At 33.4% G+C, this 17,312-nt stretch overlaps 1 protein-coding gene across 1 annotated transcript in view; it reads right to left on the bottom strand.

Moving 5' to 3' along the window:
* LOC127836894 (uncharacterized) overlaps positions 1 to 17,312 on the bottom strand; it is a 168,376-nt gene that overhangs the window by 40,205 nt on the left and 110,859 nt on the right. The window contains exons 14-26 of the mRNA XM_052363537.1: positions 16,725 to 16,952; positions 16,229 to 16,462; positions 15,807 to 16,052; positions 14,657 to 14,763; positions 14,273 to 14,405; positions 9,444 to 9,674; positions 8,156 to 8,386; positions 6,870 to 7,100; positions 3,953 to 4,177; positions 2,804 to 2,954; positions 2,469 to 2,644; positions 1,854 to 2,055; positions 1,078 to 1,196 (exon numbers count right to left, since the gene is read on the bottom strand). Coding sequence (XP_052219497.1) covers positions 1,078 to 1,196; positions 1,854 to 2,055; positions 2,469 to 2,644; positions 2,804 to 2,954; positions 3,953 to 4,177; positions 6,870 to 7,100; positions 8,156 to 8,386; positions 9,444 to 9,674; positions 14,273 to 14,405; positions 14,657 to 14,763; positions 15,807 to 16,052; positions 16,229 to 16,462; positions 16,725 to 16,952 — 2,514 coding nt within the window. The remainder of the gene's footprint in view (positions 1 to 1,077; positions 1,197 to 1,853; positions 2,056 to 2,468; positions 2,645 to 2,803; positions 2,955 to 3,952; positions 4,178 to 6,869; positions 7,101 to 8,155; positions 8,387 to 9,443; positions 9,675 to 14,272; positions 14,406 to 14,656; positions 14,764 to 15,806; positions 16,053 to 16,228; positions 16,463 to 16,724; positions 16,953 to 17,312) is intronic.

Raw genomic sequence — 17,312 nt, 5'->3', positions numbered from 1 at the left:
TCATAACTGAATCGACGAAATTACATATAATGATGATGAGATGTTTGCAACATAAATTCGTCGTATCCTACTATTGAATGGTATACATGTTTCTTAGTCAGATGTTCCAAAATAAACTATCTCTGACGGATCATTTTTTGCCTCTCTGGTTCGATTTTTGTTGCTTACATTGTAATGGTATTTAAATTAGCCTTTTAACATCCGCTCTTCATTAACACTTTATAAAGCTGCTCGACATTTGAATATGTATATGGTTTGTTCTCATATTCGACCTAGTGATCTAGTATTTGACCTCATTTGACCCAGATTAAACGTGTCTTAGATATTGTAAAGATACACAGCATTATCAAGGATTAATAAGATTGAGTATTAAATAAGTGTTAATCGATATACGCTTAGATAGTGTTAATATTAAGTTTCTAACACTTTTTACAGCAAGATTAATTCATAAATGTGGCTGTTTGACCCAATTTAACACAAATGTTAATATGGATATATTTGATACAAGCTCATGAGATAATCAGTCAGATATTTGCGTTAATAGTTCCGGTATCTGTTACTCTTTTGCGTATTTGGTACTTTTAAATTCAAGGGTTTGTCTAAATACAGCGATATAAATCGCATGACGTACATGTTTAGACAAACGTTACTCAAACTATTAATATTTCATTTTGCATTTTTAGATATGTTTCAAAGTAACTTTGGTCGTGCTTCTACGCGTAGTATTTTTCACTGTATCAAATGACCAATTAGAAAATTTTCTTAATTGAACAAAATAATGTAATTTAAGCTTGTTTACGCAATTAATAACGAAGTAAGTTGTCAAGGCAAAACAGCTAAATGTATCGATACCCCAACCACTTTTGTGATAAAAACTCTCAGGTTAATATCATGTCAATGTAACACAATGGAAAATAATATAGCATATTTGCATTTTTACAGTTTACAAGAAACAACACACGTTTCACCGACTACATGCACCTTATTATCAAAGAGCAAAGACAAATTACAATTATGTCAACACTTACAAAATATCTTAAGAAATAATGATACAAAAACAATATTATCAGCACTTACAATTGTATGATGGATGCAGTATGACCTGATCTGGTCCCAGTTCAATCTGCTCATGGTCATCCATTTGATTTAAATCGTGAGCTCCGATGCGCACAATTACAACACTAATTTTCATATTTCTGTGAATAAAAAGGATATATCAATGTAAACCGTTTGTTACGTAGATAAAACTTTCATTTAATAAATTATGTAACTGAAATGTCTCCTGCAATACAATGTTTTATGTACTTCCTTTATATACTGCTATATTATGTAGCAGATGCGTATTTGTATTGTCATGTTACCTTACGTAACATTGAGACGAACTCATAAGAGAGAGGTAGCGCGAGCAGTAGAGAGAGAGAAGCGAGAGAGATCGAGAGAGAGGAGAGTAGAGAGGTAGAGAGAAGAGGAGAAGAGAGCGAGAGAGAGCGAGAGAGCGCGAGAGCGAGAGCGAGCTAGAGCGCTATAGGCAGCGAAGTGCGCGTAGCGCAAAAGGGAGCGGCGCACAGCTCGGATCTCGTAATCTGAGATCTCTCTCTTCTCTCTCTCTCTCTGCCTCTCTATGCTATTCTCTCTCTCTTCGTCTCGTATCTCTACTCTCTCTCTGTCATCTCTCTCTCTCTCTCTCGCCTCTCCCCTCTCTCCTCTCTTTCTCTCTCTCTCTCTCTATCTCTCTACATTTAACTGAAAACCCTTATTTCCAAGAAGTTAAGTGGCTTAAGTGTTGCAAAATTATTGCCTAAATTGGCCATGAATATTGCGTGTTCACAACCATGACGGAAGAAAAAACATACTTAAAGCAGTGTGCTGCGCTGAGAATCCAACGTTGATCAATAATGGTCCCTCCACAACGCCACTTTTTGTTACCGACTTGTGTTTCCACATACACTTGCCAGGGGTATTGTCCTTTAGATTGAGGTTGGCCTTCAACTATTTTTAAGTCTATGTATGACAATGTCGTTGTTGAGATTTGTTCATGGAAACCTGGCCGCATACCTAAATATACTCGTACAAATATAAATCGGTCGAACAATATTCAATGTATTTATTTAGTTTGTTTTCATAAAATTGCCTAGATCAAACACACCTGGTATTTTCGTTTCATCGTCAATTCGTGGATTTTTATTAGAATATGCAATGTTTTACTTGAGCGTTCGTCGAGTTATTAAACACGTGGTTGTAGGCACCCATATAAATAGTGTCCGACGAATAATATTGATTTAACAATATATGTATTAGCAGGTATCAGACTTATTCCTATGTTTGAATGGCGATAGCTTGGTCACTTCTCACCGAATTCCAAAGTTGCTTTCTTGGACAAAATATAACTCCAGCATTTAAACTTTATACAAGCACTTTTATAATATTTTACTCTTAATGTTTATATCCATATCTTGGTATCTACTCACCACATATAGGGCTACATATAACTCCTGCATCCTCATTGTGCGTACAATTATGAACGCCAACTCCGGAATGGCGGCACGACATGAAAGATGTTTCTTTACCGTCACATTGAACGTCATCCAACAGGATACTCGAACTGCCTTGACCAAAGTAGGCTTCGATCAGCGCTTTCCCTCCACTGTGAACAATTCATGGTGGTGATATCAACACATTTCAGGGCGGGAATTATGGCGTATTAAATGGGTCAATCACTTGGTAAATTGATGAACTGATGGATTAATGGAGGGAATGACATTATACTACGTGTATGTGTATTGAATAATTCTATTGTATTCACCCATATCCAAGCATTCTGCAAATGACTGCTGCATCGTTGTCGTCCCATTCATTATCACATACCGTACCGCGAAGGTTCCCAATAATTAGTTCAACACGTCCAGAATGTTTATTGTTTCCATCAACCAACTCAACACTAAATGATGGGCCGTCTATATAAACGGAAATGTAGTATTAACGATATACATGCATGACTGAAAATACAAATTGTCCGTCAAAGTGTGAAGCATATTATGTTGTTTATACATTACTGCAAAACCGTTATACATTTGATAAATGTAGTTTGAGGTAACGTTGTAATGTCCATAGGATCAGTGTATTTTATATTTGATTATTATCAAGTTATTTCAACCGCTGTTGTTTATTTTATTTATATAATACATCATTCAAATTGACTCTTACCAGCGAGAAACAAATGCACTCAAGAGTATCGCTTTAAGAAGTATACAAACTCGATCGTAATTATACTATATGGTTTTAATTTTATATGTCTTCTTTCTACTAAATATGGATAATGGGAAATAACAATCATAGACATATAACACGTAAAACAATCCATTCGGTGAGTTATATCATTGTTCTACTGTCGATTGAAATCCAAGATGCATGTATGTTATCGCTCAAACGTGTATTATTTTCCTGACAGGTGACTATCGTCGTTCAAAATTTTAAAATCTATCATGTTTATGAACCAAAAAACTTCTTAATACATCTACTGAATATACTTGTTTTGCAAATCAGAAATAAAAAGCTGTGATGTATACATAATATGTTATCGTCGTATTTATCTTGAACGATAACGCACCGTCTGCAGGTTTATGTGTGTGTTCCATTATAAATGCACCCTCTATCAAAAGACATTTGCGACAGAAGACAATTGTATGTAAAGACATTTCGTTAGTTTGCCGAATAAAATAAACATAAATGTACTGTAACTATAACGTTTGTTAACAACATAATACAATTCCGAGGAACTGATATTCAAGATCCTGGACTTTGAGCTTTGGACATAGGACAAAATATTGATGTCGTACAGTCATTTGCATGAATTTGCATGCAACTAGCGTAAATGTGAACACTTCGCAATAGGTCATCGCGCCTTAACGAACGTTCGATATGCAAAGATTGCATTTGCGTGAAATATATTTACCGTATTCACACTTCAAATTCTTCACTGGGTCTGTGTTGTTGTACACCAAATGACCTAATATATTTTTGACTTCCACATCAAATACAGATTTCACCAAGATATCTGGTCGCGAAACATCATACAGCACAAAGCCTTTATTACAGCGAAGAGAATAGCTTTCTCCATTCTTGACTAAAGCGTCGTGTGATGTAAATCCATTGGCAGGTGCCCATGGGTTCAGACGAGCTATTGTAAGAAACACAACAGACAAATTATGTTTGAACAATATAAAACAAATAATCCATAAATGGCGTGTTAGAAAACGTACATTGTTTTTAGATGTGCGTATAAGAGTATAGCTGCCACTCGTATTGACAACAGCGTTAATTTATGTGTATCGAAATTCAGGTACCAATCTTCCAAACGAGCTTTTGTTGGAAAATTTAAAAAAATCTCAATACAGATTTTACAAACAATATGAAAATGCAATGCAATAAATGTTTTAAGGGACGTTATGTTTATATAAATCGATTTAAACGTTTTTTAAACAAGAGAAAATAAATCGCTATAAATTAATAGGAACAGTAATGTTTACAAGAAGGGGAGTTAAATAATGCTCACTCGTATGTAAAGTTTATGACAAATACTCATAATTATACTAGTTTCAATTAAAACTGTGGATTTCAAATGTAATTTGTAGTTGGTGCCTTTTTCCTACTTGTGGGCATAACGACGAGACAACCCTTCGTCATAGTCGTCTAAACAAAAGCAGAAAAGATGTAATACTAGTTAAAGCGTGTTATCTTCATTTTGAATTTAACATTTCAAAGAAAATGAAGGCATGGGTGGCATGGGCACAATAATGGCTGATATTCAATTGGATCAAAACTATTTTGGTTTTAAAATAACATTTGTACCAAGATCCCCAGCGCAAAGTTCGCTTAGGTTAATATATTCTTCAGACATTGGTAGTCACCTTGGTCGGTCCAGCCGGAAAAAACAACCTTTGGTCAAGGCCATTATATTTAACATGTGAGGCATTTTATCTTCATAGTTTTACATCTACATTCAGTAGAAACGTTTTCATTAATAAGCAATTGAGACATGCAGCTGCCACATTACTGCTATTTAACATTTCATGTACTGAAATTTGAAGATCAGCGGTGATAAACAGTGAACTAACAGTCATCAAAATTATATTTTTAATGTATTAAACATTAACAAAAGAAGTCCCTATAAGCAATTATTTTTCACAGCAAATTTTAATATTTCTTTGCACCACTTTGCATTAATGTGTATGTATTATGCAGAAACACACATTTTTACTGCAAAAATGTATACCTTTAAGTACTATTTGAAGAACCCTTTACAAATATGTTACATATATAATCTGACAAAATTCGTAATGTATTACAATATTGTATTTCACCAGTAGATAAATTGTTGTGTAACCTTTATTCTTGACAAGAATGATACATTATTGTATGAAACCACAATTCATGTTATATCCTCGCTAGCACATGCATATTGACGAAACGGAGCTTGATTATTTCTTCCCAAATATACACATTCCCTGAGAGACATCTAACATTGGTACGGTATATCGCTGGTTATCGTTTTATATAAATAAGCTATTTAAAGCTTTTAATAAAATTAACACTGGTATATCGTTGTATATTATATTTAAATAATAACAAATGCGAGATAAGTACTAAACATTTACCATGCTCTTAAATATACATTTTATGCATCTTGTGACGGTTAAAAATTTGAAAATTATAAAGCGTTGCAACGCGAAACGATTGGAATAATTTGGAGAGTTCTGTTGTTGTCGTTATATTTTGTGAAAATACGAGGATTTCTTATATATAGTATACAATACACCCTTCATTGTACGAGCGCGGATGGACGAGTGGTCTAAGTGGTAAACTATTACTCCAGGACTACAGGGGTCAGTGGATCGAGCACTGTTTAGAGTTACTTTTTTCTTCTTTTAAAATTGTGTTCTCAATTTTTTACTGAAGATTTTAAGATCCAATGTTAATATTTATCAATATAAAGCATTTAATTACAAACGTCAATACATGCCAAAATCTGTGAAAAGGCCCCTTTATTTACTGAATAAGAATCACTTGTAAAATATTATAACAACAGAACTAGAAACACGTTTGAGACTTCATACACAAAAAAGGTCGCAATTTTCCATTAAATCTTTTCTGAAAACAAACCAGTAAATACTTAAGCGTTGCTTAAGGCATTAATTCCAAGCCAGTTCTAATGCCATGGCATTTTAAGTCATTTTGGTGGGTATTTTCCAGAACAAGCAATGCTTTTCACATATTGTATACATCTAAACAGGGGCATGTGGAATTTGTCTCCTGATATTAAAAAAAAAATAAATAAAAAAAATGGTTGATTCACTGTTTTCTGCGAGTGCTGTGGTTTGGATTACTTGCAGTTTGTTAAATTGAGAATCGATTGCAGAGCGGAACGCCACTTACATAGTTAATCGTTGAACAGATTGTGGCATAATATATATGGGCATAAAAGCTTTTTTGTCAGTTGTAGAATACTATTCTACAATAGAAATACTATTTCGGTGCAAAGAAGTTATGTTTCGCATTATTAATACAGCCTAGCAGCGTAACCATCTTACATAATTATTTGCTAGCTTTAAGTGAGCCATGGTCCGCCATTTCAAAGTCCATGCGAACATGAACGTGACTACACTTGTTTAGTGTGATATGTTCAAGAACAATTTATATTTAACATATTCGGCAATCGGCTCTAAAAGTAATACATTGACAACTTGTAATCACTATACTCTTTTTTACATTTGTTTAACAAAGAAAACTAGCATAAACATAAAGTGTTCTAAGACTAATGCGCCGAATAAAAGTCTTTTATTTATAAAGTAACAGTAAGGTCTACGACATACCATCCCTGCATTCCAGAGTTGTGTATTCTATGTTGTGGTAAGCAATCAATTTAAACTTCCCCAGCTCATTCTTGACTTGCAGTGATTCGACAGCACCATCCAAAAATGCATCCGTCAATTTGTTCGCAAATAAGAACCCTTTATCACAGTTTGCGTTATATCTTTCTCCGTTCTTGACCAAAGTATTGGTGTTTGTAAATCCATTGACAGGTGGCCATGGCGTCAAACGAGCTAATGTTGGAAAATCACAAACTATTTTATTTAAACAATATTAACAAAATGAACCAGAACTGAACAAGTTACGATACATGTTTACCTGAGATATAAACAGATGATGCTCACAAATAGAGTGTATTACCAATATAAAATCAGTAGGATATTCCTCTCACCCCATAAGCAATATTATGCAATTACTTGCTAAATGGTATCTTCTCTATGCTTTTCAGGCAACTAAGTAATTCATTCTAGATTATTTATCACAACTGCTGTTCGTAATTTAAGTAATTGAGACATTGACATTGTCGTCCACAGCCTATGTCTTATCCATGTTGAGTACACAGTTTTATGAACGTACTGTATCTATTTGTGAATTATCATTTTCACAGCTGGCAGTGTAAACGATAATGAACGCATTCTAACAATTTTGAGTTAGAATTATCTTTTAAATTCCAGTAAAACTGCAATGAACTCAAATAGTTTGTAAGCTGTATGTAGAACTCCCCAGTGTAAAAACGCACTAATGTCGTGCACATGCTTATTTCCATTGATTTAAGTTTTTAAAGAAGGTTGCATTAAACATCATATTCTGTTTTTAACAATTAGTCTTCCAACTACTAAAACAATTTATAATAACACTATTTATAATACGTGTACACATAATTATGGAATACTATTTCGGTGCAAGGGAGTTATGTTTCGCATTTGTTATACAGCATAGCAACGTTACCCTCTAACATATTTGCTATCTTTTAGTTAGCCATGTTCCGCCATTTCAAAGTCCATGCGAACACGAACGTGACTACACTTATTTATTATGATATGTTAAAGACCAATTTATTTTACACATAAAATGCTTTTTAATATGCAATCGGCTCTAAAAGTAATATTGACTTCTTAAGCAAGTTGTAATCACTATACTTTGTTTGTTATTTGTATAACAAATAAAACTAGTATGAACATCATTTAACATAAATTTTCCCGAGAAATATAGATCAAAAGTGTTTAAAGACTTATATGCCGAATGCAAGTAATTAATATACAAAGTAACAGTAAGGTCTACGACATACCATCCCTGCATTCCAGAGTGGTGTATTCTATGTTGTGGTAAGCAATCAATGTAAACTTCCCCAGCTCATTCTTGACTTGCAGTGATTCGACAGCACCATCCAAGAATGCATCCGTCAATTTGTTCGCAAATAAGAACCCGTTATCACAGTTTGCGTTATATCTTTCTCCGTTCTTGACCAATGTATTGGTGTTTGTAAATCCATTGACAGGTGGCCATGGTATCAAACGAGCTAATGTTGGAAAATCACAAACTATTTTATTTAAACAATATTAACAAAATGAACCAGAACTGAACAAGTAACGATACATGTTTACCAGAGATAACAACAGATAATGCTCACAAAAAGAGTTTATTACCAATATAAAATCAATACGATATTCCTCTCACCCCATAAGCAATATTATGCAATTACTTGCTAAATAGTATCTTCTCTATGCTTTTCAGGCAACTAAGTAATTCATTCTAGATTATTTATCACAACTGCTGTTCGTAATTTAAGTAATTGAGACATTGACATTGTCGTCCACAGCCTATGTCTTATCCATGTTAAGTACCCAGTTTTATGAACGTACTGTATCTATTTGTGAATTATCATTTTCACAGCTGGCAGTGTTAACGAGAATGAACGCATTCTAACAATTTTGAGTTAGAATTATCTCTTAAATTCAATCAACTGAAATTGCAAAGAACTCAAATAGTTTGTAAACTGTATGTAGAACTCCCCAGTGTAAAAACGCACTCATGTCGAACAAATGCTTATTTCCATTGATTTAAGTTTTTATAGAAGGTTGCATTATACATCATATTCTGTTTTTAACAATTAGTCTTCCAACTACTAAAACGTTTTATAATAACAATATTTATAATACGTGTAAACATAATTATGGAATACTATTTCGGTGCAAGGGAGTTATGTTTCGCATTTGTTATACAGCTTAGCAACGTTACCCACTTACTTTTTTGCTAGCTTTTAGTTAGCCATGTTCCGCCATTTGAAAGTCTATGCGAACATGAACGTGACTACACTTATTAAGTATGATATGATCAAGACCAATTTATTTTACACATAATACGCTTTAAATGGGCAATCGGATCTAAAAGTAATATTGACTGCTTAGGCAAGTTGTAATCACTATACTACGTTTGTTATTTGTATAACAAATAAAACTAGTATGAACATCATTTAACATAAATTTTCCCGAGAAATATAGATCAAAAGTGTCTAAGACTTATACGCTGAATAAACGTAATTAATATACAAAGTAACAGTAAGGTCTACGACATACCATCCCTGCATTCCAGAGTGGTGTATTCTATGTTGTGGTAAGCAATCAATTTAAACTTCCCCAGCTCATTCTTGACTTGCAGTGATTCGACAGCACCATCCAAGAACGCATCCGTCAATTTGTTCGCAAATAAGAACCCGTTTTCACAGTTTGCGTTATATCTTTCTCCATTCTCGACCAATGTTTTGGAGTTTGTAAATCCATTGGCAGGTGCCCATGGCGTCAAACGAGCTATTGTTGGAAAAGCACAAACACTTTTTTTAAACTATATTAACAAAATTACCCAGACATTTATTTTTAGTTGAATTATGTTATTGACAGATGTACCCATTTTCAGGTACTAAATATTCATACCAACCTTTGCTGGACAAATACAAAACACAATACATTTCAATAAAACGAAATTAAATACAGTCAAAGGTCGTTATTTGACATGTAATATCATTAATTTTAAACAAAAAAAAATCGTTTTTCATAATAACTTAGCATTTAGGTTTACAAGAAGGGAATTTTAATAATATATGAAACAACAATCGAATAAAGTTATTGTACGTATTTGTTATGTCAATTTCACTGGTCACTATTGGGGAATATTATGTTGACAAATGTGTGTGCGATACATTAAAACCAATTTAATTAATCAAACATTTACGAATAAACATCACATTGTCAGGATTTTTTTTCAAACTTTGATGTTTTCTCTCCAAAACATTACATGTTAATTAATCGAGCTGAGTATCACATATTGTATTGTGTTTTCTTTCTGTAACTTTAATTAAATGATTAAACCCTGATTTCAATCACATATTGATATTTAAATAGTTTAAACCCACTCAAACACGTTGTCATAAGATCATTTATCTAAGCAGCTTTATTGCTCCGTGACCTAGTTACTAGAGATATGTTCATAAAATAGCTTAATTAGTAACACAGCAAATCGAATAGACATTGTAGAATGTTTTGTAGTCATATGACATGAACATAGCTGTTATCGAGTCGCGGTATTTCTACCCATTGTTGGCTCTTTTCACATTCTGTATTTGTTACAGAACTTAAGTCAAAATTGTCGCTGCAGCTGGACAAATAAATCGATACATATCAATATTCGAGTCATGTGACGTGTAAACCAATTTATGTTTATATGATTTTTATATATTGGTTTAACTAATTATGTGGTATGAAAGTCCCATATCTTGCTTTATATGGATCATTGTTCAAACCATATAATAAAGCACAACAGGAAAAGGTGTCACGCATACACAGGCTGTACATATAATGGCACAAGAGCTATCCGACAGAGGGCGTTAATAAGCGGAAATGGGAATATAGAATATAGCTCGGCATCAACACTGTCACATTATTGTCCATAGTACTAGTACATAGGTCATTCGAATCAAAATATTCATCTTACGAAATGATACCAAACTTGCAATCAATTATTAGGCAATGCAGCACGTGAAGAAATGCTATTGAATGACGTAATGTGCTGATATAGCATTGCAATAACGAAAGCAAAATGTCTGAGTATTGCTGTTAGAACGCTCGTTCGGCAAATGAATAACGTTGGAAAGATCTACAATGTGTATTTGATTGTTATGAGGGCTTTACGGTAATTTTAAAATTAAAATGTAATGTCAGTGATAAAGAATCTTTGATCTTTTAATATAATCATCACTTTTGCTGAATTGTCTACTTTGTTTTATTTGATAGTACTCTGACGTGACGATCGTTTCGACTCCGCAAATTAAATAACCGTTATCTTTTAGCCAAGTTGCTTAAAATGTTATATTGTTAATGTGTACCGTATTAAGATACCACAATGCTGTTACTACAAATAACGTGATGCTTGTGAGATAATAACCCAAGTATTTGATTGCCAAACACCATTCGATTTAAAGGAAGTATAACGTTGCCAGAAGAGTTAACTTTTGAACGCCAGCTGATTGCTAAGAGGGAAATTGTCTCTATTGAAGTCAATGGTTTATAGGTAGAAACAGTTGTTATTTTGGCTGCCGAAAAGGGCATACGTTGGGGACTGAATCATGGATGCTAAAGATCAACGAGTCGTTTGACAAAGTCGATGGTACTTTCTTTTATATAGAACACATTTAAGTACAATTGAGATATGCATGCTTAACGCCTTATGATAAGTGTTAAGAGCCAAGTAGTTACCACTTACAGTTGAAGTACTAGTTTTGCACGTCAAATCAAAATGTTTGTATTGCTATTTTTATGTTTTATCTCACCACACACAATAATGTTACAGTTTTGCACTTTAAATATATTTTATTGCGAAAATAGCCTTTAATTTTTCAAACAAATATAGGTGTACTGATAATGAAGGTCAATAGTCAATACTCTTACCAACGGTGTTGGGTTTAATAGTAATTTCATCAATATTAGCCCTATATGTTTATTAAAATTTCCGGAAACTCGTGATTATTTCTTGATGTTTATTCTATTGAAACTACTAACCCACATAATATGCATGAATTGATTAAACCCTTACTAAATTACAGAATATATTATTTAAAAGTGCAACACGCGCGAAGAATTGGTTAGTCTTGGATTTGTAACACGAAACATATATTTAAATTTGTAGAAACACTGTATCCTGCCAATCAATGCAAGAGCGTCAAACGTGTTTCAAAAGAGAGTTACATAAGTTTAAAAAAACAAACATATTTGGGCCTAATACAAAATCAAACAAGTTCGTATAATTGATTACAAAAGGGCTTCTCAAATGTTCCTGTTTTAGGATCAACCCTATATAATCATTGGTGAAAATTAAGTGGCCTTTGAACAAAACATACTTGTGCATGAATACGCGAAAAAGTTCGTGGAATTCTGACTGTTAAGTTTCACATTGGTCGTTAACGAAATACTTGTTACCATAGTCAGTTAAGTACTTTATAAGTGGGTCGATTTATATTGCCCATTTCGCGGACGACAAATCAAGTGTTTGAATGTTATTGTAGTGGTAGTAGTAGTAGTAGTAGTAGTAGTAGTAGTAGTAGTAGTAGTAGTAGTAGTAGTAGTAGTAGTAGTAGTAGTAGTAGTAGTAGTAGTAGTAGTAGTAGTAGTAGTAGTAGTAGTAGTAGTAGTAATAGTAGAAGAAGTAGTAGTAGTAGTTTGTTGTTGTTGCAGTAGTAGTAGTAGTAACAGTAGTAGTAATAGTAGCAGTAGTAGTATTCAACCAAAATTAAATTCATCGTTTTGCCTTTGTGTTTTGTAAAACTTGTTTATAATTGACACATGAAGATTACTTACTAACTAATAATATTACTTATCTTTATTCAATATTTTATAATTATTTTGTTTATATCTCGATTACGCTGTTCTCTTACTCTTTTTATCATATGACAAAATCTTGATACATAATAAATGCAGATACCTATAAATAATACATACAGATACCAAAAATTAAGTTTCTTTAAAGGTTTTTTGAATCATAAGTCATAAAAGATTAATAAACAATGACTCTCAAAAACATCGTATCACCAAGTGGAATTTCTACTACATCCCGCGCGTAAAGTACATGTCATAAGATTTCTTAAAACCAAAGCTAGTGTTTTGAGAATTCGTGCTTGAAAATGTCATTAGCTGATCACATAAGTGGTGTGCTTTTGATTCTACAAGGGTCGTCGTGAGTTTAGACGACACTTGGATTAGCTTTAATTGCGAAAATGTTGTTGCAACAATTTTGCATCATCATCATGATCATCTTCGTCATCACCATCATCATCGTCATCATCATCGTCATCATCATCATCTTCTGCGCGCGGATTTCAATAAGCGAGCGGGGTGACAGCGATTTAATTATGCATAATGATGCACTTCCGTTGCTTCAGAAAATGGCGAGTGATTTACCTTGTCAATTTCTATGTACATAGTCACCTTTTTTACGCAGACGTTTTGTCGGAAGATTTTTATTGATTTAGTATGTGTGTGCATTATAATAAACTACGGGTAACTAAAACAAAATAATAATAATAAAAATATATATATATATAGATATAAACATTGACATCGAACGCCTATGATTCAGATAATAATTACTGGTGCAAATGGTTAATTTACATGCATAGGTAAAAGTCACCGAAATATTAAGTGGACCGATCAAATACCTTAAAATTTAACACCAGCGAGAACTTCGCTCGTAATGGTTTGGCTCAACAGAGTTTGTTCGATAGGGGATATAATACGAAACATATGCATTATAATGTGCTATCAGGTGTTCTTATGGATTCGTACATCACAAAGTCAATGTATTTATTTTTTGACCTTGCGGTCAAGGATAACCCATGAAAGTGCAAGCACTTATTTCCAATGGGGTCCTTTGGTTTTGCTGAAGAGACAGCAAGCAGAAGAGACAGTATTGGGATACAAGGAATCCGGGTGCGATACCCTAGCTCTTTGCGAATAGATACCTTGGTTCTTTTACGTGCTCAGTGTATAGCACCGATACACGCGAGAATTACCTGGGTATCATACCAGTACATCTCTGGTTGGGTGGGAAACACTTGAAGCATTTCTGAAATTTCCAGTGCCCCGGCCGGGATTTGAACCGGGGACATCTGGAATGGTAGACCAGAGTGTTACCACTCGACCACCGCACCACCCCATACGCGTGCATATACCCCGAAAAAATCAGCAACATATTCAAAATAATCCGGGAACTGACGATTATAATCTAGACAATCTTCAAAAAGCAAATCGCAAAACCGATTTTTTATGAAAACTGTTCAAAGCAACAGACAAAAAACTAAAATTAAAACAGACGTTAAAGATGTACGATTTGAAAAGTCGCAATAAAAATATGTACTTACGAATTATACATCTTGGAATAGTGTCGGGAAAAATCTTTCCCGTCCTGCATGCTATACTGATTTTATTGGATTTTAGCAATAGTCCGCTCGTCTCATTGAGCAGCTCATATCCATCGTTGCATTTTATAAAAACCTTAAAACAAAACATATTAGTCGTAAAATATACGATTAATAAAGACAATTCAAAATGTTAAATGTAAATATGGTAACCAAACCAAAATACATTCCAAATAAAAACATCTCGTGAGCTGATTTGTATTGAATGATTTATATAGTAGTAACTTTCTCTTTATTTCATCTCAAATGCATAACTGTATAGTACTTAGTCCATTCGAAAGACGAAACCATTACTTAAACAATTAAGCAAAAGGATATATTGCGCACCTTGGATCCATGTTTCGTGTAGTTTTCTTTAAAGTCTGATTCCCGTGAATTAAAATGTGCCTGATAAACCAATTTACCGTTTTCAACCGTGGGTGCTTTACAACGGGCTAAATAAGTGAAAATAAATTACATAAATGTTTGTATTATTCATACGTGTATATAGATTAGTGTCAATCATAAACAGTATGTATTCCCTAAACGAAAGTGGGGAACATGCTGCTGGATATATTTTTTTGTTAATTAGGGAGTTTTTGTTTGGTCCTATTCGGTGGATGATATATCTGGTATATTACCATATTACAAATCATTATAATATCAGGACTACGTGTGGTGTGCAGCTTCCATTTTATATGTGACTTGTGACACATATTTTCTTATAAATCTGGCACTGCCATGTGTTTTTCTGCCATATTAAAAGCGCCTTCTCTTTCAATAGACCATTGCGCATTTGAAATTCTTCTGTAAATAACCCTTGTGAGTATGGTGGCTTAAACAAACATTTCGTATTGCAAACGAAGACAAAATAAAAATATGAACTTTAAACACGTTATCGAACCGGAAATTGTCATTCTCATCCGACTGTGAACAAAAGATTTACAGATTTAATGTTACAAACTGTATATTTAATAACTTAATATAATACAACATCGAAAAAACTGTTATTCGTAGAATTCTGGAATTGAAGTATTATTTGGTTCAAGTTTGTAAATTATTATTGAAAATACAACAAGTGCTATTTTTTAAAGTTCGAAGCTGTCTTCAAGTGACCAGGCAAACATTTCATTTCGACTCAGCCGAAGCTTTAATGGTAAATAATCTTTATGGGTCTATTAACATTTTTTATTTGAATTTATCCTTGAAACCCTATATGTTTTGCTTTTTCATTTGTCATCTAGCTTTACGTCATTCTCAAAGGAGGCACTTAACTTTTGCATTTTTCGAAAATGTAAATGTTTATGTTCAACGTACGTTATGTTTGTTCTTGTAACAATGTCAATACTGATTTCTGGTTTTTGTTCATATGACTAACACTATTGATATAAACACATACCTTATTTTAATTCATAACTTGTCCAAATTTTGTCTGTTTTAATAAAACCAATCAATACAGATTTGTGAAATCAATGTTCAAAATAATAATTCAACGTACCATCTTTGCACGCTAAATCATTGATCAGGATGTATCGGTTTGAAGCTACTTTAACGTTAAGTACACCCAGTTCATTATCGACTCTCAGTGACGAACCAACTTGAGTCATGTCCAAGAATCTGTTTCTTTTATTATTGAAGAAAAAGAAGCCGTCGTCACAGATTGCGTTGTAAGTTTGACCATGATGCACCAGATTAGCCGTTGTATTAACGTACCCATTGATTGGAAACCAAGGTTTGGTCCGAACTACAATACAAAGATCGAGTTTGTCGAATAAGGTAACAAAACAAATAACCGTATCATATCCCATAATTAATATATATAAACATTGTCACGAGAAATATAGATCAAACGTGTTCTGAGAGAGCTACGCCGAATTAAATTATTTAATGTATAAAGTAACAATAAATTCAAGTACATACCGTCCTTGCATTCAAGAGAGGTGTAAGCTAGATTGGGGTAAGAAATCACTGTAAGATTCCCCCTGTCATTCAAGACACCAAGTGAACTGACACCACGAGCCAGGAATGTATCGGTCCAAGTATTAACAAACAAGAATCCGTCATCACATATCGCATTATATGTTTCATTATGAAACAGTAGATTCTTTTTAATATCTACACGTCCATTTACTGGTTGCCACTGCTTTGCCCGAACTACAAAATGTACAAAACCCTTCAAACGTCAGTGTAGGTACCTAACACATGTATTATATTAAACAAGAATTTAAGTTTTAGGTATTTAAAAACGATTTTTTAATGTTATATATATATATATATATATATATATATATATATATATAATCCACGCATGCATAACATTAAAACATTAAACATTAAAAATTTTAAACTAAAACATTACAGCTACGCCCAATAAAAGTTTGTAACATATTAAGTAGCAGTTAAGTAAACTACATACCATCCCTGCATTCCATAGTGGTGTAGTCTGTGTAGGGGTGAGAAATCAATTTAAAGTTCCCCAACTCATTCTTGATTCTCAGTGTTGTATCACCAACCAAGATTTTATCCGTCGTAGTGCTCGCCAGCAAGAACCCGTTATCGCAGTATACGTTATAGGTTTCTCCATTCTTGACCAAAGATGTGTTGTTTGTGAATCCATTGGCAGGTACCCATTGATTCAAACGAGCTTGTGTTGGAAAATCACAAACCAAATTATTAAAACAATATTACAAAATGAAGAAGTAATTTATTTTAAGTCAACTTATGTTATTAACAGATTTGCGTATTAGATTTTAGTTTGCACCATTCTTGCCCATAGCATTCGTTTAAATGTACACATATTCGGATACCAAATATCCAAACGAACATTTGCTGGAAAAATACAAAACACAATTATTTTTGTTTTTGAACGAAAGTTAAACACATTGAAAGGAGGTCTTCATGTGTAATTGTAACTAGATAACATACATTATATGAATGTAAAACAACAGGAACAGTATCTCGCCGTATGCGTATTACTAAAACAAGCACATACTTGCTATATATT

The sequence above is a fragment of the Dreissena polymorpha genome, chromosome 7 (assembly GCF_020536995.1).
Source record: "Dreissena polymorpha isolate Duluth1 chromosome 7, UMN_Dpol_1.0, whole genome shotgun sequence".
In the NCBI taxonomy this organism is placed as follows: Eukaryota; Metazoa; Mollusca; class Bivalvia; order Myida; family Dreissenidae; genus Dreissena; species Dreissena polymorpha.
Note: the sequence above shows the minus strand (reverse complement) of the source record. Positions and strands in the feature narration are given on the sequence as shown.